The sequence below is a fragment of the Lagopus leucura genome, unplaced genomic scaffold, assembly GCF_019238085.1.
Source record: "Lagopus leucura isolate 7727_CA_CO unplaced genomic scaffold, USGS_WTPT01 Super-Scaffold_100159, whole genome shotgun sequence".
Lineage (NCBI taxonomy): Eukaryota > Metazoa > Chordata > Aves > Galliformes > Phasianidae > Lagopus > Lagopus leucura.
The window spans coordinates 18513047-18538335 of record NW_024962335.1 but is presented as its reverse complement, the minus strand read 5'-3'; the positions used below and the strand labels follow the sequence as shown (position 1 = coordinate 18538335).

The 25289-nt window shown below is 47.6% G+C and overlaps 1 protein-coding gene and 1 long non-coding RNA gene across 2 annotated transcripts in view; both read right to left on the bottom strand.

Moving 5' to 3' along the window:
- The window catches only part of AKR1D1 (aldo-keto reductase family 1 member D1), a 34168-nt gene extending 27188 nt beyond the window's left edge, over window positions 1-6980 (bottom strand). The window contains exon 1 of the mRNA XM_042889475.1: window positions 6763-6980. Coding sequence (XP_042745409.1) covers window positions 6763-6855 — 93 coding nt within the window. The 5' untranslated portion in view covers window positions 6856-6980. The remainder of the gene's footprint in view (window positions 1-6762) is intronic.
- A 1080-nt stretch (window positions 6981-8060) lies between these two features.
- LOC122189943 lies at window positions 8061-9811 on the bottom strand. The gene is made up of 4 exons (XR_006182032.1): window positions 9652-9811; window positions 8808-9093; window positions 8527-8674; window positions 8061-8420 (listed from the first exon to the last, which is right to left on the bottom strand). It is a non-coding gene; the product is annotated as an uncharacterized LOC122189943 (long non-coding RNA).
- Window positions 9812-25289: the final 15478 nt, after the last annotated feature.

Here is a 25289-nt window from a genome sequence, read left to right as displayed (position 1 = left end):
TTTTCTCTTAAGCTTCATGATTCATAGAAATGAAGAGCCACAAAGATCTCAGCAGAGAAGACACAGGAAAGTAAACAGGCATTTCTGTGAATTCAGCAGTGTCTGAGAGTCACAGTTTTGTGCAAATAAAAGACATAAGAAAAAAGCTTACATCCTCAACAAATTTGCATGCAAGAATCTTTCCTTCCACTTGATGGAGGGCGATGAATCATTTTGTCAAATCCAACTTTACCGGTAAAAGGACAGTTTCTACACAACAGATAGGAGTTTCTGAGCTTGCCACATATCAGAAAGAAAAACGGCTTCCTTTTCTGATTTTTTTTTCTAATTACATGACTCAATTTTCTCTTCTTAATGAGTTCAAGATGCAATCTTGCATTTATGCAAGCCGTAAGCATTCCACTGTATAACATGAGGCTACAAGGAGTTAGCAGAAACAGAGGTGTCGTAAGGTGGTTGCAGACAGGGGAGGAGAGGTCATGGCTGAGCACCAAGGAGAACATGTTGAAGTCACAGAAATATAGAAAGGCTGTTCCAGCTACAGAGATGATGTATGGCAGAGCGGGAAATACTCTGATTGTCTGCCAGATAAATAAACTCTGCTTTTCACTGGTGGCAAATACTGAAAGCATATATGATAGGGAACTTTAAAATGCGTCATGCAACTAAGGTTTTTAGCAAAAGTTGGTGATGAAAGCAGGATTTTGTTGAGAGCCATCTGATGATGGGAAGGATGAGCTGCGAAAGCAGTACCTGAAGTACTCTGGTCACCCCTCATCCTTTGGTATACTTGCCATCTCTGTAGCAAACAGTAGGAAATGATTCAGGCAATAATAAGAGCCCATAGTCACTGCAGCTCTTCAAAGCCTCATGCAGGCTCTTTCTCCTGTCACTTCTTACGGTGCTTTTGATTGCGCTTCCAAGCCAACAGCCACTCTTCTGCCTCAGAGCCTGTCATCCTGCTGCCTGCTAAATGCTGGCATTGGTTCCTGTCTCTGGAGACCAAATACTAAGAAACCCTGCCTTCATCTGCTCTTGGCAACCAGGTCTTGCCAGTGACTGTGACTTAGCTGAGGAATAAGCCTTGAAATCTGAGAGACTGAGCAGCAGTGGCATCATTCAGCAACGTTTTTTTTTTTTTTTTTCTTTCTTTTTTTTTTTCTGGAAGATTACTTTGCTTCTTAAGTTCAGGGCGTAAATATGAGGCTCTATAGCCAACTATCTCAGCTGACTCTCCCCCAGCCCCTTTTCACTCTGGCTTCCAGTATCATTGTTAAGAACGAAAATGGTAACATACTTCCCTGGCCTACACCTGGTGTAGTCGATGATTTTGTGCAGGTTCATTGCAGACCTAACTCCAGACTCTCACTACTTGCTGAGCTCACATACAACTCTGGGTGTAACTGTTCATGTTAAGAGTACTGTGGTATTTTTCATTTTTTATAGCGTGTTGTGGGAAGTGAGCTGAGGCTGTTAGGACGTGTGCATGTTACAGCAGTTCCTTCTCCTGCCTTTATTATCTCTTTCAAGTAAAATCTAGCAGCAGAGTGGGAGGTTTACCTCAGGATGAAGACCAAAGGCGGTTTGGATTTATGAAGGAGAAATTCACAGAGATTGGGAAATGGAAGCCTTTGAGATTCAGCCCTCTCTCCAGAGCTCTGTGGTATTGCTCCTGCCTGGGATGTCCAATACCTGCTCAGTCTGATAGCTTTGGATCAAGCCAGGTGACTTTCCTGTGAGTCACCTGAAATCTTTGCTGTCTCCATTCGATCATGTTTCAGAAGTTGGTGATGGCCGGAAGGGAAAAAAGGCAAATTAAATGGTATGTAATCCCCCATACTGCAGTTCAGAGATCTATCTGTAGCCACAAATCAGCTGTTGCTTCTTTTGCCCTCAGGGTAGCCTATGCCCAGCTGCAGTGAAGGGCAGTCTGCACCAGAGATGCACCATTAATGGTGATCAAAACATTTCATGCTGTGCGTGCCCTTCTGTGGGGAAGTTTTGGCATAAAAGGTCCTACAAAAGCACTAGGGGCTGTTAGTACTGAACAGCGAAAGGTTACTTTGTTCAGCTTCTAGCTTGGGTGCAAAAAGCAATTCAGGGTGCCAAAACAGTGTTTTCACTTATGCAAAACAGATTTTTGACTTGGTCACAAAGATAGGATGTGGGAGCCCTGGGTGATCTTCTCTTCTCCCTGATTCAAAACAGCCACTTCCTTTTAAACAGAACTCAGGCTCACACTCACATGGGTGACTTTGTGGCAGGCAAGGACTTGGGGCACAGCCCTCTCCTACCTGGTAGAAATCACACAGAGCTGTTCATAGCCAAAGCTGTAGGGTTAGTGGGAAGAGCGCTTTCCTGCAGGGCGTGTGCAGTTCTTCGTGCTCCTCTCAAACTATCACGCACTCCCGAGATTATGTTATGTCTCTGGGCTGTGTGATATGAATTTGGTCCCCAGTGATAGAGAAGAAGATTGAATCTGGTTTCCCATGTGGGTTCCCTAACCAGTAGGCTATTTGGGCTATTCATCAGGCAACCACTACCTCCAACTACTTTAATAATCCTTTGATTCCTCAGCTTGTACTGCCAGTGCCCAAAATCAAATGCTTTGCCATTTGTTTTGCCTGAAACTATTCCACAAAACTGCTTCCAATTCATAAATGGATTTTGGCTACCTCAGAACTTCATTTTCAGCAAAGAAGTTGCAACTTGCCAGAAGCCCTCACCCAGCGCTATACTTAAGCGCTTTGCCCAATCTTATGTTTCAGAAGCAATGCCTCTTGTACAGTGTGGTTGCCACAACCTTCCCTCCAAGCCTTCTCCTCCTTCAGTAAAAACAGGAAGGCAAGAGAGGGTCTGTGGCCAAGGCCCCCTTGACCTTCCAGAGAGACAGTGATTATTTACACGGAGGCACCGTGCTGGTGATCCTAGCTGCGCTGAAAGGGATGAGTTATGAAGTGAAATGGATGTAAGTGTAGTTTTAATGAGGTGTAGGATTTCCAGGATTTAGGAGCATTTTTCACACCTTTCTCCTCCACTCCTGTTCAGCTCCGTTCGCCATCTGCTCCCTGCTGGGTTCAGGTCCTGCTCACTGGCCTCACTGGGAACTGAGTTCTTGTGCGGGGGATGACCCAGCTCTGCAGCTACACAAGGTTTGCCCTATTTCTTGTAGGGCAAACCTTGTGTTCCCTCCCACCCCACTTGGGGCTTCCCTCTCCCTCCCACCCCCCAGCCTCTCTGTTCCCCCAGGAATTGCTTTGGCTGCCTGGGGGTCTCTGGAGGGAAAGAGGGATGTGCAGCCCTTGCAAAACCACTCCAGCATGTGTGGAGCTTTGTTAGGAAGGTCCATGCAGTCAGAAAGAAGCAGAATTGGCCCCACCTTGTAGAGCCTTCTGGAGGGTCTTGACAGCCCAGACTCACTGGTCCCACTGTGATTCCCTCCCAAAACCATCAAGAGAAGGGACATGGGAGAGTAGAAGAGAGAAAAGCAGGAGTCAACGATGGATTTTTCTTGCTGGGATTTATTGGTAGGCAAGACTACTCGTTTCCTTCCCTGTGAGAGCAGAGAAGGAGAACACAGAGCCAACCTTAATGCACTAGAATACGTTGTTGATACAGATATTAGGAAACATCAATTTAAGCGGCAAAAGTGATTTCTAAGTGTTTTTTTTTTGTTTTTTTGTTTTTTTTTTTTTGTTTGTTTTTTTTAATCCGAATTTATCACTAGTTGTTACAGCCAGTGAATATTCTTCACTTTTTGCTGAGAGATGTATTACGGCAAGTGGAGTCATTGCATTTTCCTGCTGTGCTGGGAGAATAAAACAGAAAGAACCACCCCCTCCCCCCAACACTGCCAGTCTCAAGGAATTAGATCAACATCTGGCCAGAAGAAAAAGGTCTCCTGTACCGGGGATAAGGAGTTTTCTATAAAAGTAATGTAATCATCAAACAGACCCTTTCTCAGTGGTGCAGTGCTGCTCCAGCCGAGCGATGTGCTTCACTGAATCAGTAAACTTACACACAGGACCGAATACTGGCCAAAGATATATTTTTTTTTCCTTGGTGTTTCACAACTGCAGAAGTGTGACTTATCTTCCAAAAGAGTCTTTAAAAGAACAATAAAGTCATTTAAGATGAGCAGGCGAGCTGCTGATACATTTCAATTCTGAAGGCACTGCTGTGCAGTGCAGTTTACCCAAACAAAGCCTGAAACACCAAAGCTGTCCTCCTGCCCATTTTCTTGTAACTGACTGTCGGAAGAGCCCATTTCCCTGCTCTGTGGCTAATGAGATACGCCTGGTTTGCTCAACCAGTGCAAGCATTTCTGCACTCCAGGAAGGGCGCTCTGGGCTCGTTACAAGCTACCAGGCTGCAGCTCAAGATTGAGAAAACAGATTTATTTTGGACCAGGCAGTTTGACACAGAGGTGCCAGGGTGAATAACCTTTGGAAGAAGTCTGCCTCCAAGAGCAAGATGAATAAGCTGACAAGTGAGCGGCTCCGCGATCTGTATCAAAGCACAGAACGGCAGCGTGTCACAGAGATCTGACTCACAAGCAGAAATAGTGTGCTGGTTACCGCTGGCACCATCACTGCCACCCGCTGCCTGCCTCCGCTGCAGTGAACGGGTGGCTCAGAGGCTGCTGCTTAAGCAATTCAGCCAGGAAAGGCTGCAGCTGAGGATTTTAAGGGAGACGCTCCAGTGCTAGCTCATAGAGCTCATAGCCTTGCTTGCTAAGGTAAACTCTGCAGGGTTCCTCACTGCCACAGCTCCTTTCAGCTCTCTAAGCAGGAGGCATAGGATGGGAGCACAACTGGACACCCCGCTGGAAGCCATGCCAGGTACAATCAGCGCTCAGCAGAGCAGCTTGTCGCAGCTCAGCCACTCTTCATCACTGTGGCAAGATGCTGTCACGAGCCCTACTATCAGCAAGGCAGCCTTTTTGAGCCATGACCCTTGTGTTCATCCTGCCCCATGCTCAGCAGCTGTGAACACTTCTGCAGCACATCCTGTGGCACCCTGCGACCGTGCTTCCCCAGCTGCCTTCCCTGGCACCTTCCCACATCCAACACCCAATCACAACCCTGGCGCAAGGCTGCAGCCCAGCACTGCAGATCAGCATGTCGTGCTTCACCTGGCCTGCTGGGAAAGTGGGCTTTCTGCAATGCCTTAGCATCTCCTACTCCCACCCGTAACTTTCTATCATGTTTACCCCATGCAAAGATACAGCTCAGAGAATCAAACTCCTACAAGTGCCAGGGAAGGGAGAATGGGTGCTGGGACGCAGCCCCATCCCCCACCGGAGGTGCAGCCACCAGCAGCTGCAATTGCTCCAAATGGGGGTTGCCATAGCCGGGCCCTGCTTTGTTGTCCCAGACCCCATTCTGCTATGAAGGCACGTGCAAAAAGCCAGCAGCCTGGGGCTGGAACCCCCTTACCTACAAATGATTCATTTGCCGGCTCTTCTGGGGCACCGCTCCTGCCAGCAGCCTCACCCACCAGCTTTGAACCCACAAGACTGCAAGCGTAGGGCTTGGGGACATGCTGATGCACAGGACTGGAGCCAGATGCTTTAAGTTTACTCAGAGCTATTTTGTCACCAAATTATGCAACATGCTCCTCTGCTACACAAAAGCTCCCGCTGGAGAGCTTAATTTTGTTCCTCTAACCCTTGTTCAAGGAACACCACTCGCTAAAAATATCCCCAGAAACCTCAGGGATGCAGGGGAAGGATGGTGCCCGGCGTCTGAAATCACAGATTCCCACTGGTTGTCCCTGCATGAGCCCGGGGTGCTCAGCGGGGAAATGGGCAGCGCTGGGACCTCTCACAGCCCTCTGCTCCACTCCTGCACTGCCTGCAGCAGCCTCTGTTGAAGTCCTCTGCCATTATTGGTAACGCACAACGGTGCGTTTACTTGTTGCTGATTAAGAGCTGTCTCTAGGAAGGCATTTTTAAATGCACTGCGGCGTGTGGAGTCGCTCAGAATATTGCATCTCGACGCTGATACTGTTACACAAGAAGGGCTCTGGCCAGCCTCACTGTTTCTACTCTTTAAACAAAGAAACAAACAGAAGGGAACGAGAGGATCGACCCTTCGGGAGAGAGACCAGCGAGCTACCTTCATGCTTCCAGGTGTGCAAAGGGAAGAAGCATCAGGTGTTCTCCCACCGCCCCGACGCAGCGCCAAATGCGACAGTTCCACGGGACGCCTGCCCGGGACGCACAGCACCGAGGGATGCAGAACATTTGAGAGTGGTTTGGCCGCTGGCACTCAGCTTTGGGAGCTGCAGGAATCAAGATGCAGGAATTTGGGGCTTTGTTTTAGGAACATTCCTTGGAAAGTGTCGGGGCCAGCTGCGAGACGCTCCGAAATCCCTCATCTTATCTGCAGCGGGGCCGGCCTGGGGGACCCGAAACTCGGCGTGCCCGCCTGAGACGGGGTGCGGATCGGAACAATGGGATCGGGGTCCCCTGCCCGGGGGTGCGCGTCCCCATCGCCCCGAACCCCGTTCTGCGGGGAGGGGCACCGCGCAGCGCGAACTCGACGGGATTTTTATTTTCCCACCTTTCCGTCCTCTGCGCGCCGCTCACTGCCGGCACTCTTAACGGGCGCAATCGGGCTTTTTAAGTTTGCGGAGGAAAGGAGCGGAAAGAAGAACCGAGCTGGGAAGTGGTAGAGAGGAAGGGGAACGCAGCCCCGGCTCGGGACTGTGCAGCGGAGACTGCCGTCACCTGCGGGGGACGCCCGGACCCGGACTTACTTTCTGGGGGTCGGCGTAGGTGCCCAGCCCCAGCAGCGGGATGCTGTTCCCGTCGCTCAGCGGGACGCGGTGGCTCTCGGCCGTCAGACTCATCTTGCCGCCAGGTAGAGCCGCCCCAAGCCCGGGGCCGCCTCCGCAGCCGCCCCGCGGATCCCTCCGCACCGCACTGTACAGACGGCTGTCGTGCGAGACCCGAGGTGCGAACTGCTCTCTGCAGCCGGCGGGGAGCGTCTTTTTGGGGGGCCGAGCCACGTGTGCCCGCCGCGGCCCTGCACCGCGCCCCGTCGCGCACCGCCCCGCGCCCCGCCCCGGCTCCGCGGCCACCGGCGGTCCCCGCGCACCGCCCCGGCCCGGAGCTCACGCGGCTGCTGCCGGGGGCCCCTGGATACCCCTAACCCGTCCGGAGCCCCGAGGGAGGCTGCCAGCCCCTCCCCCACACCCCCCGTCTGCAAGTCAAAGGGGAGCATCTATCACGCAAGCGATCTTCGCGGGGTCCTGGAGATCTATAGGTGCACGCTAGCTTGCGTCTGGGGAAATGGTGGTGGCTCTCAAGGCTGGGATGTGAGCAAAGAACTCCCTTCTGGGAGAGTTCCTTACGTCACTTAGGACACCTGCACATTGGAGATGGAAAAAATTACACTTTTGCTGATAGGGACCTGCCGAGCAGCTGGTGACCAAGTGCAAAGCTGAGGCTGAAGGTCCAGCAATGTGGACCTGCTGAGCAGGCATCTCGTGGTTTCTTAGGCTGTGGGTACCTGCGTGCAGACATTTCCTTGTGGCAGGAGGAAAGGAACCCGGTGTACCTTCCTCAGTGCTCCCATGTAACTGGCTGCTATGGGCAGGCTACAGGAGAAGCTCTGATCTCTCTTCATACTCACAAGTACAACGATTATAGAGCATGCCGATGCCAGCTGCAGCTCTGAGCCACAGTCCTACTTCTGCTGTGTTCCCAGCAGAGAAAAGCATTAAGTGAGATGGAAGTGGGATGAGCTGAGGAGAATGTGATGTGGCAGAGGGCATTCAGGGCACTATCCAGCTCCAGGTATCCCACGAAGAGGCTCCACTACCCCTGCATTCCTACACTCTGTCTCACTCCAAAACCCCATTTTACAATAACTCCCCCTATTCCAGCACAGCTTGCTCATTTGCTCAGCACAACCAGCTCATCATCTGGTGTGGCACTGGAGCTGCACGCGATCTGAGTAAAGCCCAGCACTGCCCTGCCCAGGGTGCCTGTCATGGGCATGTGCACAGAGCCGTGACAGCTGAGAAAGCAGATGATCACACTTTACTCCCATTTATGTCCTAGTTACTGGTTTGAAATAGCTTTCTTTCACAACATCTAGAAATGCTGTTGTCTCTAGGATCGCTGATGAGTATCCTCTAAAGAACAAAGGAAGCAAAACGACGCAGCCTCGAGCTCTTGAGCTCTTCGCAGGCAGTTCTTAGAGGCAATTAATGCTAGCTGCTCAAGGAAGCAGAGTCCCATTTCAGAGCTCAGATGACTTCACCAGACTTTTTACGAGGACTCGGTATCTAGCAACTCCCACTGAAAAACAATGCAAGTTTCTCGAGGCAAAGCTTTGGCTGCCGGTTGTTGTTGATCAGCAGCTATTCGGGAGCTTTTATAAGATGCAGATGTGATCTCAGCTCTTTCTCTAGGAAACAAAAACAATGAGGTTTCAGCCTGGCCTTAGCAGAATCACCATCATCTCAGCACCAGCCAGCAGCCTCTGGCAGGGCTTGCAAGGCATGCAGAAACACCTTACGACACAGCTGAGGTGAATTCACCATTCCTGGGCTGATGGTGTAGTTTCACGGTCATACCAGTGTGGTAGAGAATACGGTTTTCAAGAGCAGCATTTTCAACTTCAGTGCTTTGTTTCCTCTGTATACACACATGTATCAAAAACTGAAAGAAAAAGAAAAAAAAAAAAAAACAAAAAAAAAGTTTTGGAAGGAAAAGTCGATCAGGCAGCTGAGGTTTCTTATTGTTAAAAAATAACAAAAGTCTTGAGTAAAGAAAATGCTTAGTGGCCCCTTACCTGAACAACATTCGTCAGTAGTCTGTTAAGGTAAAGAATGTAACCTCTTTGAATGTAACCTCCCCAGTTCTCACAAGTCAAAAGATGGGCACAAGAAGGATTTGTTGACTGGAAAGGATGGATCTTCAGGTTTCATGTTTTCTCTGAGATTTGTGGGTTGCCCTCCTGTTGTCAGCAGGCCAGAGATTTGGACAAGGGATGATGTTAAAAATAGGATCCTCTCAGTTCTTGTATATTTGGGCATGCTTACACATTGTAGATTAGAGATTTTCTAGAGGTGGGTGACCTGTAGGAAAATAGGAAGTGCCATAATTATGCTTGTGTTTCTCCATGAGATAATAGCGTTAGATTGAAAATGTTTCTCTATGAGATAAAAAAAAAAAAAAAGCATGTTGCCACACTGCTTCTACATTCTGTAGGAGCTGTGCCTCGCCACGTGAGATCATCTGCACACTCTCCACGTGTTTTTAGTTAAAATTTCTTAAAACTTGGTCTTAAAGCCTGCGTATTTTCAGCCTAGTCCCTTAATAACTTGCATGAACCAGCATCTGTCATGCTTGTGGAGCACCTATTTGTAATGTGTATTTACAACCATTTAGCGCAGAGGTTTTGGTAGCACATGTTAAGGCTGATATTTCTTAACCTCGCTCAGTGTGATCAACAAATACGTCTAAAAAGAAAGTTCTAGTCTCTCTTCTTACCCCCAACAAATAAATATAAGTGAGGGTTTTCATTTTTTTTCTTACCACTTTGTTCACTATGGAAACAAATGTTCTAAACTGAGATTGAGAATATTTTTCTATGAAAAAAAAACACCAAACAAACCCGAACCAAAAGCACCCACCATGCTGCAGCATCTATTTAATCTTCAGTCTCAGCTTCTAATTATCTTCCCATGCACCATGGTAGAGCTCTCAAGGACACCCAACCAGATGAGTGTTACCTTATATTGCTGGGTAATTCCCTCTCACAGTGGCCAAGGGTTTGCTCGCATGGGAGCGTTCCTGATCTTTTCCCTTTGATCGTGCTTGTTGCATAATGTGCGTGATTGCAGCCGGGATAACAGTCAGTCTAATGGGCCTGCTTGGGAATTTCTGTGCAAACACTTTTTCCTGGCTCCCACTCTTGCATGTCAACTGCTTTGCAAACAATGGAACACTTAAGCGACATGTTCTGGTTTATTTAAATTATTTTTGCCTGCTAAGGATTAGTTCTGGGTGAGTGCTGCCTCGGAGGCCTAAAGTTTGCTTTCAGGTTGTGCCTGCCTTGCAGCTCTGCAGTACTGGGAGCGTGATACATGTGTGTGTTTGCCGAAACCCTTCTCTGCAAGACCTAGAAAGCAGCAAAACCGAATTTTTCCAGCACTTCTGTTAGATCCGTAAGGAGAGTACGAGGAGGGGGAGAAAATGTGGCTACCACTTGCGCCTGTGGAGAGAATTAGGAAAATACTTGACGGCTGGGCCGCTTACCCTTCTGCTTCCTATAAACGCGCTGTGGCTACAGCTGTGATAAAAGGGAAATTCCTAGGTATCCTTGACGCTGTTCCATCACTCTGAGTAATGCTGGAAAAGTCAGGCGACCACTGAGTTGGATGGCTCCTGGGCGTACACGGAATGCCAGCAGCTGCTCAGCATTATCCTCCCACTGCCTTCAGCACTGTGGCACTGTGCCTGTGCCCGCCCCTGCCACAGCCACCTCTGTCCATTCTCATCCCTGCGTGTGTTGGGTCTGGCATGGGGCTGGGGGTGTGGTGTTACCTTGAGCACGTGCTGGTGTGGATCCTGTGCTAGGAGTGGGCTCCACATCTGACTCTCCTCTTGCTTAGGGTGTTGGAGCTGAGAGTATCTGTAGCGGATGCTGTATAAGCATGAACACTGGTCCTTTACCCATCAGAAGAGGGGTGGCCAGCAGGGACAAGGAGGTGATTGTCCCCCTCTATTCTGCTCGTGAGGCCCCATCTGGAGTACTGCATCCAGGTCTGGAGCCCCCAGTACAAGAAAGACAGAGAGCTGTTGGAGAGGGTCCAGAGGAGAGCCACAAAAATGATCAGGGGGCTGGAGCTCCTCCCCTATGAAGACAGGCTGAGGGAGCTGGGCTTGTTCAACCTGGAGGAAAGAAGGCTGCAGGGTGACCTCACTGCAGCCTTTCAGTACCTAAAGGGAGCCTATAAACAGGAGGGGGATCAACTCTTTGAAAGGGTTGATAACAGCAGGACAAGGGAAAATGGTTTTAAGTTGAGGGAGGAAGGGTTTAGGTTGGATGTCAGGGGGAAGTTCTTTACTGTGAGAGTGGTGAAGTGCTGGAACAGGCTGCCCAGAGAGGTTGATGATGCCTCATCCCTAGAGGTGTTCAAGGCCAGGTTGGATGGGGCCCTGGGCAGCCTGGTCTAGTATTAAATGTGGAGGTTGGTGGCCCTGCATGTGGCAGGGGGGTTGGAGATTCGTGATCATTCAAGTCCCTTCCAACCCTGGCCATTCTGTGATTTCATGATTAGTGATTCTGTGCATGGCTGTCCACCAGGCACTGCCCTCATTCTTCGTTTTGAGTCTTCGATTAATCAAACAAAAGTGGCTTAGCTTTTCCTGGGTCTGTTTACTGATGGTATCACTTTCTTCTAGCAGCAGTATCTCAGTTCCTGCTCCAGACTGTCTGCTGTGGCACACGCCTGAAGCTGGTGAACACCTTCTCTCAGCTCCCCCAGACAAATGTCAGGATCTGCATGGTGGCCTCTGGACTCCACAGACACCTGCCCTCATCATGCAGGAAGGCATTAACCTTTGGTTCTAAGTGAGCGTCCTCATATCTCACCTCATTTAGCCTGACTGGCTATTTGATCCATCTGATAGAAGCATCTTTCCTTTGGCATCCTGTAAATCCAGGACTTGACCTGAGGATTTCCAGGGTGCTGTCTACCCAGTGCTGGTGGAAAATACCTCACATGTTGTGCCTAGCTCTTGGTAGTCCCTGGCAAAAGGACTGAAGGAGGGGATGGGCAAGAAGGCCTCGCAAGTATGTTGTTACATACAAGTGGTTATTCATTATCTGCAGCCCATATGATGTGAAGTTGGAGGTGGGAGGGTTATGTAGCATGTGATAGCCTTTATTATGCTGATACTTGCCATTTCTGCTGTAGGTGAGATTGTGGCTTCACTCCAGAGTGTTTTGCCAGTGATGTCACTAGGACCAAGGTTATTTCTTAAACTGGAACAGGTTGCCCAAGGAGGCTGTGGATGCCCCATTCCTGGAGGCATTCAAGGCCACGCTGGATGTGGCTCTGGGCAGCCTGGTCTGGTGGTTGGTGACCCTGCACATAGAAGAGGGATTGAAAATCATTGTGGTCCTTTTCAACCCAGGCCATTCTGTGATTCTATGATTCTACTTGAAATCATGCTCTTAGGACATGGTGAAAGCACCACCAGATCTCAGCTTTTTCCCCAGACTTGAGCTTTTCCTTGCCTCCAGTTCATACAGAGCTCAGATTGGGCTCACCTTACCTTCATGCAGCACTACTTTCCTGAGTTTCCCTCACATAACCTATCACATGTATCTCTTGGGTCCACCTTAGGGCTGTGCATTAGGTCTTCTAGTTCAGCTGTGGTGAACTATCATTTTATTTCCTTGTACTGAATAAACAGATGTTTTCTGTATTAAGAGTCTCACTGGCATGCTGTTTCTTTCCTTGCCTTCAGCAATGGGCAGACATGTCTGACTAATTGCTGCAGAGCCACACTGGCACCTTTGCTACAATTGGGACAACATGCAAAAACACAACAAGGGTTTCCATGGCACAACACCTGGTGAGATTAAAAAAAAAAACAAGGAATAAGAACTTTTCCCCATACCTTGTACTCTTTTACAAGGTGAAAGCAACACAGGCTTGGAGATGAGGCTGCCAAAGTGTGCAGCCTGCTTGCTCACAGCACTTCCAGCGGCACATCTCTTCCACGGAGGCTCTTCCTCAAAGGAAGCACATTTCACCTGCCCCAGAGCCAATGTTAGAAGGAGGAAATGGATCAGAAAGAAATTCCTGAAGGTAAAGCCTTACAGTGTGGTGGTTTCTCTGCTTGCGGGTATTCTTTGGGAATGCTTTAAAAATGAGCAACGGTGTGGGCTTTATTGGTGCCTCCTGCTAGTGGGAAACACCTTCTGTAAGTAAAAACAGGGTATCTGGAAGGGTTGGGTCTCAAGCAGCCCACTGGTGCATTTTGTTTTACCTGCATGCTTTATAAAGTGTGCCAGAACACTGTAAGAGACCAGAGAGCTTGGTTTTGTGTGGGCGGGAGCCCACAGGTACAGGAAGAGCTCTCTGTATTTCTGTGTGTCATGGAAAGAGGGTTAATCTGGTTGGCTGGATGTACAACTGCACTCAGCTTCCTATTCCACGTTATTATTTGTGCATGGAACAGGCTGTCTAGGGAAGTAGGCATGGCCCTGACTGCCAGAGCTCAAGGACACTGCTCTCAAACATAGGGTTTGGATTTTGGGTGGTGCTGTGTGGAGCCACGAGCTGGGCTTGATGATCTTCTGGGTCCCTTCCAGCTCAGGATATTCTGTGATTACCAGTGTGCTGCTTGCTGACCACAAAGGGTTTGTCCTACTTTGTCCTCCCAGGACCTCTCAGCTGAGAACAGCCATTCTTTTCGTCTGATTTGCCGTGCAGGTGAAAAACAGATCAATCTGCTTTTCTCTTTCCCGTGTTGCCACTGAATTTTTGATGTTTACATGCATGTTGTAAGATTGGGAAATCTCCTAGTGTATTGTGTAACACGCTTACCGTATTCTGCCAAGCATTGCCAGCCTATCACTAGTCCTCCAGACCACCTTGCACATTTGAAGCTCATTGGCAGGTTTAATGAACTGATCAACTATCTGCCTCTCATTAAAGGTCTATTCCCTCATCCTGCCACATTCCCATGCTTTGTGCCATCTCGTGCCATGAGGCAGATGCTGTTCTTTGCCCAAAACCCTCCTGTAGCATCTCTGCAAATCAAATGGTGGTGATCCAATTTCGGATTAAGAAATGGAGGCAGATAAGCGATTTCTTGTTTGCGTAAGAGTGGAAAAGCAGGGGGAGCAGAGCTAGGGATGGACCCAGAATAACTCATGGGCTGCCTGTCATAACAAGAAAGGGGAGCTTGCAACAACTTCGTTTTTCTGAGATGATTTATTAAATCTTCTGTAATTACTTTAGTCAACATCAATAAAGAACAATATGTTCTTTTCTAGCTTCCACAGGTTATTTAGGATCTCTCATAGCCATAACAGATTAATAATGGCCCTAGGATAGGATTGTATTACTAAACTTTTATTAAGTGTTTTAAAACCAATTGAAGACATTGCCAATTTGAGCTTTTTAAATTGTTTCGTGATATTTTCTTCCCATTTTTGGCAAAGCATTTTTGAAATACTCAATCCTGAAACTTTTAATCATTTTGCAAAAACAAAACAAAACAAAACAGCAATGTATGCTCTCTGATGCTGGCTGTATACTGTGACGACAATTCAAGTTAAGCACATGTTGTTGTGGGAAGAAGAAGGAATAAAATTTTCCAAAAAGGAAAATTACTTTTTCCAGCTTTTTTTTTTTTTTTTCATTTGTAAATGTATTTTAAGTCATATTCACGGTCTCTGTAAGTGATGTTTTAGGAGGTTTTGAGTCCTCCTTCCAGTTTGATGTGTCTTTCGGAAAGTCATATCATAGAACCATAGAATGGCCTGGGTTGAAAAGGACCACAATGATCATATAGTCTCAACCCCTGCTATGTGCAGGGTCACCATCCACCAGGCTGCCCAGAGCCACATCCAGCCTGGCCTTGAATGCCTCCAGGGATGGAGCATCCACAACCTCCTTAGGCAATCTGTTCCAGTGTGTCACCCCCCTCTGTGAAAAACTTCCTCCTATTATCTAACATAAACTTCCCGTCTTAGTTTAAAACCATTCCTTCTTGTCCTATTGCTGTCATTTCTGAAAACTGTCAAGTCTCCATATTGACAAATGAGAGAATGCCTTTGCCAACATAATAATAATTACTGAATAGCCTGTGTGTCTGAATTTCAGGGAGACGAAAACCCAAGCTGACATTGTTCTACCTGTTGTGGACGTGCCCTGTTTCTTCCATGGAGAACATTAGCCTGAAGCAGCTCCGTGAAATGAAAAGGCTCTGCAGGACTCAAGCTTTGGGGCAGAAAGGAGAAAAATGAATGTAGATACAGTCACAGTTGGCTTTTGCAGGTAAAGGTGTACTTGCAACAATATCGGAAATATGTAGAGGAATTACAGGACTCACTGATGCTGGGTCATAGGATTTGCTTTGAGTTGTATGTAGCTCAGGGTGGGGACAGACTGGGACTAAGAGACTGCCTGAGCTCTGTGCTCTCCCTGTCTCCCTCCCCAAGGCACAAGGTTATCCCTGGGGCTATAAATTTGTGGAATAATATATAATAAGAAGCAGCTCTTAAGACCAGATCTCTTCATTCTGGTGCTTACCTTCATGTTTTGATTTTGAAACAGAAATTACTTTTGTTGGGATCAATCAGGATGAAATGTGTGCACACTCTTTTTGATCTCTCTTGCCTCTTTGGGAAGCAGCTGATTTCATCCACACTTAGTCTCCTGCCTTATCTCTTGTCATTCATGTCTCTTTACTTCTTGATACCTTTTTTTTGTTTTGTTATTTTTGTTTTTATTTTTGTTTTTGCTATTGCAATTAAAGCTCCAGGATCCTTGCTTTTGAGGAAGGAGCCTATCAGGGCAACCCTTGGGCTTCTCTAGCATCCTTTGAAGGACGGAAGCATATAGAATCATAGAATAGAATCATAGAATCACTAAGGTTGGAAAAGACCTAAAAGATCACCCAGTCCAACCGTTCACCTATTCCCAATAGCTCCTACTAAACCATGTCCCTCAACGCAACATCCAGTCTTTCCTTGAACACCCCCAGGCTCGGTGATTCCACCACCTCTCTGGGCAGTCCATTCCAGTGCCTGACCACCCTTTCTGAAAAGTAATACTTCCTCATGTCCAGCCTGAATCTCCCCTGCCGTAGCTTGAAACCATTCCTCCTGGTCCTATCACTAATGACACGAGAGAAGAGGCCGACCCCCAGCTCACCACAACCTCCCTTCAGGAAGTTATAGAGAGCAATAAGGTCTCCCCTGAGCCTCCTCTTCTCCAGGCTGAACATTCCCAGCTCCTTCAGCCTCTCCTCATATGGCCTGTGTTCCAGACCCCTCACCAGCTTTGTTGCCCTCCTTTGAACACGTTCCAGGGCCTCAATATCTTTCTTGCAGTGAGGGGCCCAAAACTGGACACAGTACTCGAGGTGCGCCCTCACTAGTGCTGAATATAGGGGAACAATCACCTCTCTGCTCCTGCTTGCAACACTGTTTCTGATGCAAGCCAGGATGCCATTGGCCTTCTTGGCCACCTGGGCACACTGTCGGCTCATGTTCAGCCGAGCATCAATCAATACCCCCAGGTCCATTTCCTCTACGCAGTCCTCCAGCCACGCCGCCCCAAGCCTGTAGCGTCGCCTGGGGTTGTTGTGGCCGAAGTGCAGGATATCCTCAGCACCTGGAGCCCACCTACCTCTGTCTTGGAAGGGCCAGCAAAGCCTAAGGCAGCAATATCCTGCCCCTGCATGCAGCCTGTGCACAGCCCACCCACAGTGCCCACCCTCAGCCCTGCACGTTGTGGGACGTGACACAACCCCACCGTGGTGGACACGTCCCCACCAGGTGCTTGGTGACCTCCACACCACAGGGCTGATGTATGCCTGAGGGACCAGCAAGGCTGGGCTGGGAGCTGTGGCATGTTGCAGCTGGCACCCCACAGACCATTCTTTAACTCTGTTTTGTATAAACCCTTGTCGCCGTAGCACTTCATCTGGTGTGACGAGCACGCATGGTTTTTCTCTCCGCTTTCCCCCGAGGAGAGCCTGGTGTGGGCAGTGCAGCATTTCTGCTTCGCTCTGGTTATTTTAGAAACAAACTTAAAAACATATGTTCATTTCTGTTCGTTTATGTGACAGAGGCAAGGTCGAAGAGATAGGCCTGGGAAGGGGAGCTGAAACCTCCCTCAGAGCTGGGAGATCCTATTACACAGACTTTACTGCAGGCTGATGTTTAAGTTTCACTATAGGCTGCTCCACCACTTTAGTTTTAAATGCCCCTTTCTTTTATAAATCTCCTCCTTTTGTCTCCTTCTCCTTCCCTCACTTTCTTCTTCTGGACAATTTCACGCTCGGGACTACCCTCTGTTCTGCAGAAATATTCGTACATACTATAGGAACACATTTGTACAATTATTTTAGTCTTCATTTTTTCCCTATCTAGATCCTTGTTGCATTGCACACAGCGTCCCTGCTCCACAATTCTTACCTAAATCTCCACTCTTGTGAGGGCAGCCTGTACCTCTGAAACAGGTACGTGTTAATAGAATCATAGAATCATAGAATTACTCAGGTTAGAAAAGACCTTAAAGATCATCAAGTCCAACCACAACCTAACCATACTACCCTAACTCTAGCAGCTCTCTGCTAAACCACATCCCTGAGCACCACATTCAATCCACCACCCCAATAGGGCAACAGAAGGGGCTGACAGGGAACAGCAATGGGCAATGGAAGGTTTCCTTGTGAAAAAAGCCAGAAATGGCATGTCTGGTTTTCATTCTTCATCACAGCAAAAGGAGAGTTTTGTGGTGCTGGTGGAGAGACAGGTGGGGAGGGGAGATTCCAGCAGATAACATGGTGATACTGGAGACGTAAAGGTAAGGTGAGGGTGGTGCAGACCTGACCTGCATCTCATGGAGCTTATCTCTGAGGCTGCTCCCTGCCCAGGCAGCCCTTGGAGGTCTCAGAAGTGAGAGGAAAAAGGAAAAAGCACATGACGATTAAATTAACTGAAAGGAGAGTGCTTGGGTGAGATGCAGTCAGCTGTGGGCACTGATAAAGGCAGCTGTCATGGGTTTCTGGAGTGTTTTGATAAAGTCTTGCACTTTGTTGCTGTGATGGTGCTGTTGAAAAGTGACTGGTAACTGAAGAGACTTTAGGTTGTCTATCGTGGTGTGAAAACGCTCAGATTTTTGGCAGGAGTGCTTCTTGTTCTTCCTCCTCGTGACATTGGTGGGAATGCAACTGCACATTTCAGTGGGAGCAGTGTATGACCCACGATGAGTCCCTCTGCAAACCGAGAAACATTCTCTCAACCACTTCTGAGATGTCTGGATGTCAGTAGAAGTGATCACAGTCCCCTTTGTTGTTCAGAAAACATATTTGCCATAGCGGAGCAATAAACTTTCCCAGATTTTATTTCCTAAAAAAAAAGTTAATTAAATAACAGGTTGGTTGCATTTGTAAACAAAGCAGTCTGAATGCAGTGCTAACAGAAAGCGTCAGGGACTTTTACAGTTTTTATAGCTTTTTCCCTGGGCGATTGCTTTTTAGAAAACTCAGTGCATATGATTCTATTTTATTAGAAAATAAACAGAAAACACATGCCCAGAAACCACTTCAAAAGGTCTGTCTCCAATGCCAGTGCTAGAACTTTGTAGAATCTCCTTATGAAACGAGAAAGCAGACAAGTTTTTTTCTGGCCCTTTGGTTGAAAGCTCTGGCCAGCGTAGTGAAAGGTTTATGAACCTTCTGGAGAGTCTTCACTGCATGTAGGGAACTTACACTGCTGTTCTGCTACTCCTTTGAAAGTAGGGGAAACCCCACAGCCTGAGGATGCAAACCAAGCAGTGGGAAGAGGAAGGGATGGAACAAAAAGGTAAGAAAATAGTAACTAAAGGCACAGCTGGGTGTGTATTGCCATTGCTGATCCTGATCCTGTAAATTATCTGGTTCACTGTGGTTTCTGCCTCACTTCTGCCTGGTGTCTGGCTTTGAAGAGACTTGGTGGTTTCCTTTGCCTTCCCAAGGGAGAAGAAGGCAGGTAAGGGTAGGCTGACTGCAGCTAAAGGATTCTGAGAACTGGGGGGCTTGATTCGCTCTCCATGTATGCTGAGGGAAGCAGCACAGTGCTCAAGCAAGCAAATGAGAGCTTGCTTAGTTTGGGTAAATCAGTTAAGAACAGATAAACTAATAGATCATTTTCACACCTCCTCACAAAGCTTTGTGTTATGGTACTTAAACTTGTAGAAAATTTTGCACTAACCAAGCGGGATAAAAGCCCATGTTTCCTTTCCAGACAGGTGAAAAGAAATTAATTTCCCTTATACCACTGATGGTCTTTTGGACTGGACTTTTGCAAAGTAAATCCCAAGCAGTTCCTGCTATGTCTCCCTTTCCCCAAGCTCCTTCTAATGATGTTGGATCTGCAGTCTCCTCCACCAGGTCCCAAGCTGTCAGTTTGTGACCTCTGAGAGAACAAACACACTTCTCTGTTGGAAAAGGTAGGGATGAAGGCATGGAAATTTATGACATTTGAATTCTAATTTCTGAGTTCAAATTTTAGAAGTGTATATTGTGAAGTAGCTAAGAGACTGATGAAGCCAAAGGGAAATTGCTGGAATATCAGCTTGTATGGCAGGGTGACTTCCTGTGCACAAGAAACCCTCACGATACCCCACAGCTCTTCTGGAGCTGCTGCTGAAGGGGTGCAGCTTCTGTGCCAGCTGTCTCTTGGGTATAAGGGAGCTTATTTCTTTGAGAAGCAGAGCTCTTTTCTTGCCCACTGAGTCTTTAAAGCAAGCAGCGTGAAACCTAAGAGATGCAGCATGACTTCCAGAGCTCCGTGATACGCATGGGTGATTTTGCCAGCATTGTTCATGCAAAGAGGCCAGATAAGTGGGGGAACTTTGCACGCGGCGCTTCCCCTCCGAGCTGTCCCACGGCTGCCGTCTCGCCGGACCACCCTGGTGCAGATTACAGCAGCAGTTTATTAACACAGAACAGAGATCCGGGGCTGGCCATAGGAAGCTCAAGCCCTAACAGCACACTGCAGGATCCTTGTTCTCCCTACACAAAGCTGCTCTGTTAAACTACGGTATCGACCCGCACTGGTGTACAAATGCCTTTCGTTAGGGTTTGCACACTGCGTTACAGGCGGCTTCAGTTAAAGAACAAAATAAATCTGTTGGTGGCAATTTGCTGTTTAGCCGTACTGGAAGTGAGTTTTGGTAGGGAGGACTGGCAGTGTGGGTCTTAGTGCCACAGTGGTTTCGCCAGCGGTTGTGGAGGAGATGGAGAATTTTCAACACCTCATCCGACGTGGCTCTCCCAGAATGCAGCCCACTCCAAAGTCACAGGTCTCTATACACTTAATAAGGTGCTACAGCAGAACTTGAAATGTTCGCTCACAGACCCCTCTTCTGGATCATTTCATTGACCACCTGGTGTCGTTTTTTTTAAAAGACACATTGCGTCCTGCACATCGCGTTCTGTTTACCCTTCGGCCCCAGCTTGGCAGAGTGCCTGGGAATGTGCCTGATGTTCAGCTCTTTCCCAGATCAGCTGGACACTGAAGACGGTGTGTAAAGATAAGCTGTCATGTTGCTGCTCCCACTCAGCAGGAGAACACCTCCCAGCACCTGCTAGTGGAGCATCTGGATGCGAGATGTAAGAGGGATGGGAGAGGTGCACAAACAGAGCTTTTTGTTCCACGTGGTTGTTACCACCTGTTTTTGGGGATCGCTCAGATTTATGTGCTTGAATACTGATTGCAGATGGGCATCAAAGAAATAGGAGAGAGAATTTTTCAAAGGAAAAATTGCTCCTTTCGTGAGTCCAAGCAGAGTTATTCTTTGACACCAAGAGCCAACAGGCTGCACTGAGTTTCTGATTTCCCTGTGTGTCGGTGCTACTACTATAGATGAAGCTGCATGTTGCGGTCTGACGATTCAGTTCATTTGGTTGGCTGGAGAAAGTCTCCTCTTTCTGCAGTGGCCAAAGTGAAAGGCAATTTAAACCTGAGGAAGTGCTGGCAGCTGCAGAGGATGCCTGCTAGAAAGCAAAACCTAAGAAATTACACTTAATGAACAGCGGATTGCATGCATTTTTAGTATGTGTGTGTGTATGCACAGGAAAAAGTGAGGGAGAGGTAAGAACAACCCAAAGCCCGATGGGAATGAGAGCAGGCTGTTGGTATGGGCTGATTTGACAGTAACTTGGTCTGATGAAGGCTATGGTGTCAGTTGCTGTGGGTGCCTGTTTTTCCAGAGGGACAGCAGACCCACCACCACGGTGCCACCAGTGCACATAGTACAGTGCACTCCTCTTGGCATGGCTGCTGCCCTTTGGGTTTTCCAGAAGGGGCATCTTGGCAAAGGGATTCAACTGAGTGTGTTTGAACTAATAAGTTACATTGGCTAAACTGCTTTTCAGTTTACTTATATGTCCTTTTACATTGCTGGGAGCACATCGATCTTACACCAGGTCTTCTAATTGTGCCTATCTGGATATCTTTGGTTTTGTCATGATGATGTTCTTGCTCAATTTATTTAGCCAGTGTGGATGTTGTTCTCTACTCTGGGAGGCCTCTGTGGTTCAGGTGGTACCACAGCTTTTCTAGGAAGAAAGCCAGAATTTTTTCTGGTCATCAGAGTACATTCTCATTTGCTCACTCGTGTTTTGCTGCTCTTATCTCTGTTTATATTATATTGCCATCAAGGGCACTCCTACACTTGTCCTGTGTGGTGCCCAAAGGATCACCCCTCTGCAGCTTGTGATCTGCCTGTGGGATGGAAAGGCTCAGGGAGAGTGGGTGGAAGTTGTTAGAAAGATCTCAATGGTGCATTTTTTTTCTTCTAAATGAAATCCCTGCCACAGGTTTTCCTACATGCTGAAGCATAGAAATCCATGTGAAAGTGTCTTAACTCCTTGTGTGTTTATTATCAAAGTCCTTCAGGTTTGTTTGACTATTTTGTTGTGTCCAGTTTCTTATCTGATGACTTCTGGTTACCTTTCTCATTCGGAGGCAAAGTCCAAAGAAAGATCAGCATCTACTTCTGGAGGGAAGAGCTGGCAGAGAAATGGGTCAACTCTGCCCCCTTTTTAATCTGAAAGTTGTAAAACAACTGGAAATTCTGAAAGAACTGCATCTCCTACAACTGCTATTGTCATGGTCCCCACAAAGAATATGTGTCATCTTAAATTTGGGGAACAGAACTTCTACTCCATGAAGCTGTGGTCTTATGGGTGACAGGACTGGTAGGCATATTTATTAGGAGAATCGACTGGAGGCAAACATCACTCAGGGCTGTTTTCAAGGACGCCCAAGGATCAAGGTGTCACATCATTCTCATGAGCTCCACACTGCTGCTTCATCATCCCTGGTGCCAGAAAGCAGGCTCTTGGCTTCACCTGGATCTTTCTGTCATTTAAAGACTATAAATTCTTGCCCTATCCCAAGATATCATTGCATAAGTATGCTCTGCCTGCTTTAATGTAGTGTTTGCTTTTCAGAGAGAGCACAGAAGCAAAGAAAGCTAAGTTATGTCTTGTAAAGTAGCTGACGAGCCTTTCTGGCTGAGCAGAGTTTTGACTGGAAAACTGAAAACTCAGCTCGTATTGTACCAGTATGGCTTTAAAGCCAGGTGCCTTGGCTGCTAGTATTTAATGAGTGGATACTGCAAAAGGAGTATAAGAAGATTTATGACAAAGACAGTGAGGTGGGGGAGTCACCGTCCCTGAAGCTGTTCAAGAAACATGTGGATGTGGCACAGAGGGATGTAGTTAGAGGACGTGGGAGTGATGGGCTAGTGGTTGGGCTAGATGATCTTGACTGTTTTCTTGATCTGTGCTTGTGATCTGCCATGTGGCAAAAGCAAGGAACAGCAGTAACCAAGACCTTGTTCAGGTGAGGGTGAGCAGTCTTGAGAGCATGACAGAGAGAATGCAAAATACTTCAGCACAGCAAGACAGCAGACAATCTTGTAGTGGTTATTTGTGGCATATTTATAACCATGCCCAAGTAACTAACATGGTGAGTTATTTTTAGTCCTCCCTCGGTATAGAGAGAATACTACACTGGTGTTAATGAAGGCGAAAAATGAATAGTGAGGAGGTTAATGGTGGTTACTTTAGCTAGAGAGCAGAAAGAAAATCCCCTCCAGGGCTACTTTGCTCTCTAGATGCTCTGCTAGAGCAGATTTACCTCAGCTATCAACTGCTTCCTCTGTTCCCCCTGTAAGTGCCTGATGTGATGGTGGTGATGTCACTCTCATGACCCATGATGTAAAGTGCCGGTGAGTTTCAGTTTCAGGAGATGAGCACAGCTCTGAAGTCTCCTGAAGAACCAGGCTGATAACACCTTTCCAGGTGTCTGAAAAACCTGCTTCAAGCAGCAGTGCAACTTCAAATTTCTCCATGTTTTACCAAAACTGCAGGAAACGCGGTGCTTTCCAATAGCATTCCACAGCCACTGCATTGATTTTGGAAAATTCATTTAAAAAAAAAAAGCCTAGTGAGCTGAATAAGGCTGAATTAGCAAATCACAGATACCCAGAAGGAACAGTGTCCTGTTTATAAGGAAAGAGTGTGGTTGCTGTGGTCAGACAGCCGGGCCACAGGCCAGGTCATGCCTCCCTAGCATATTTTATCTCGCCTCATGTCACAGGCAGGATGTGGGGGATGGATGGGTTCCTCCTCCGAAAGGTGAGGGTGATTCATGCAGCACAGGCATTGCTCCTTTGCTGGCTGCTTCACCTCACACTAGCAGAACCTTTGCTTCTTCGTGAAGGTGTCACAAGGGAGATCCCCGCTAGCAGGGTCAGTGCAAGCCCACCTTGGGGCTGACGAGGCAGGCCACAATAAGGCCTGAATGGACCTCTTCTCCTCAGCCAAGTGCTAACACTTATGTAGTCTGCTCAGCAAGTGGTGTGACTGTAACACTCAAACCATGCTTTGGAAGCCATTGGGCTGTGGCAGCATTCCTGGGTGTCCTCGCTTGTGCTGTGGGCTACTGGTGCAACCTGTGGGTTCTAGAAGGCCAGTGGGCCACAGGGGCAGCTCTCCACTGTCATCTGGAGCTGAAGGGACATATAGCAGTGGCATTTCAAGATCCAGCTTTCCCCAAAACTACAGGCATCTGGAGGTTCCACTGTTGCTGCAGTTTTCTGGAGGGCAGCGGTGAGATTAAAGGTGTGTTGTGAAAAACCCTCAAATTCAATTACTAGATACAGATGAAATCCAGTTTTTTGTCTCCATGCAGGGATCCCTGTGGCACTTCCAGGTGCCACAAACATGCCACTGGCACAAAGCTGATGCTGTCCTTCTACATGGCCTGATGGGCTCACTGAGGCCACAGGCCATAGGCAAGTGTGATTCGAGTCCCACTTATTTATAAGATGTTCACGTGGCACAGGCACTCAGAAACTGGCTGCTACTTTCTCAATGCTGTGCACTCATTTTTGTGGTCACGTAGCATCTCCCCCCAGACAGCTGTTGATCTGTAACAGAGGGTAAGACTAAAAGAGACATCGCCATATTCCCCTCTTCCACACATATGGACTGCTGAGACTTCAGCAGTTGTGTATAGCTACACGTATCAGTGCTACAGGATACAATAAATTCATACTGAAGGGAGACTGTGGGAGGATTGCTATCGTTCTGTGTTCTTTCAGGGTTTACAAAGACTGAAGAGTCTTCAGTTCATGGTAGGTTTCCTCTGAGTTAATGTGCTTACTGGAAGACAAACTCTCTCTCTGGCAAAACTGTCACTGGGGCTATGCCAGTATCTCATGGAGAAACTCAGATGCTGCTCCCAGAATCTGGTTCTCTGCTGAGCATTGTTGCAACAGGCAGATGTGCTAAGGTGTTGCTGAATGGCCTTCTCTTTCTCCCCACTCCAAGAAATGCATCGTTCCCCAGTGAAGTACTTATTTTTCAAGCTAGTAAATCACATGCACTGTATATATGCCCCCCCCAATTTACCCTGGAATTGCTGCTGCTGCAGTCACAGGAAGGAAGGATTTCACTGCTGCTGTTGCAGTGTTTTTCTTGTTTCTTGTAGCATGCTGTTTAGACAAAGCCCCTTCCCCTTTCCCTTCCATCTAGCTCCTTGGCCAGTTTTCTTTTCTGAACCCCTGAACTGATCGATTTCCTTGCATATCTCTACTATTTCTCAGTAATTTGCTCAATTTCCCACCCCCCCCCTTAGAATGAGAAAACTTCCTCAACAGCAATGACCAACAGAAAGGCCTTAAGAACTCTTCATCTTTATTTAGCCCAGACTTTTCCTTTCTGGTTTGCAGATGCCTCAGGCCGGACATTACCTCGATCACAGAACAGTCCTCATTGTGAGGAGTGCAGGCAGAGCAGACACCTGCCTGTCCTTCTGACCCACTTTTAGGCTCCTGTACTGGGGCTGGCTAAAATTTCCTATGTGATGTAATGAAGTGGTTTCCTTTTCTGTAGATTCACAATGAAAAATATTTTTGCTGCTGTTGTTTAGTTCCTCTCTTCTCACCTCATGGATTTTTCCAATTTTTGTATTTTAGAACATTAAGTTGTTTTTATTCAGTTCTTTCCTTTCCTTCTT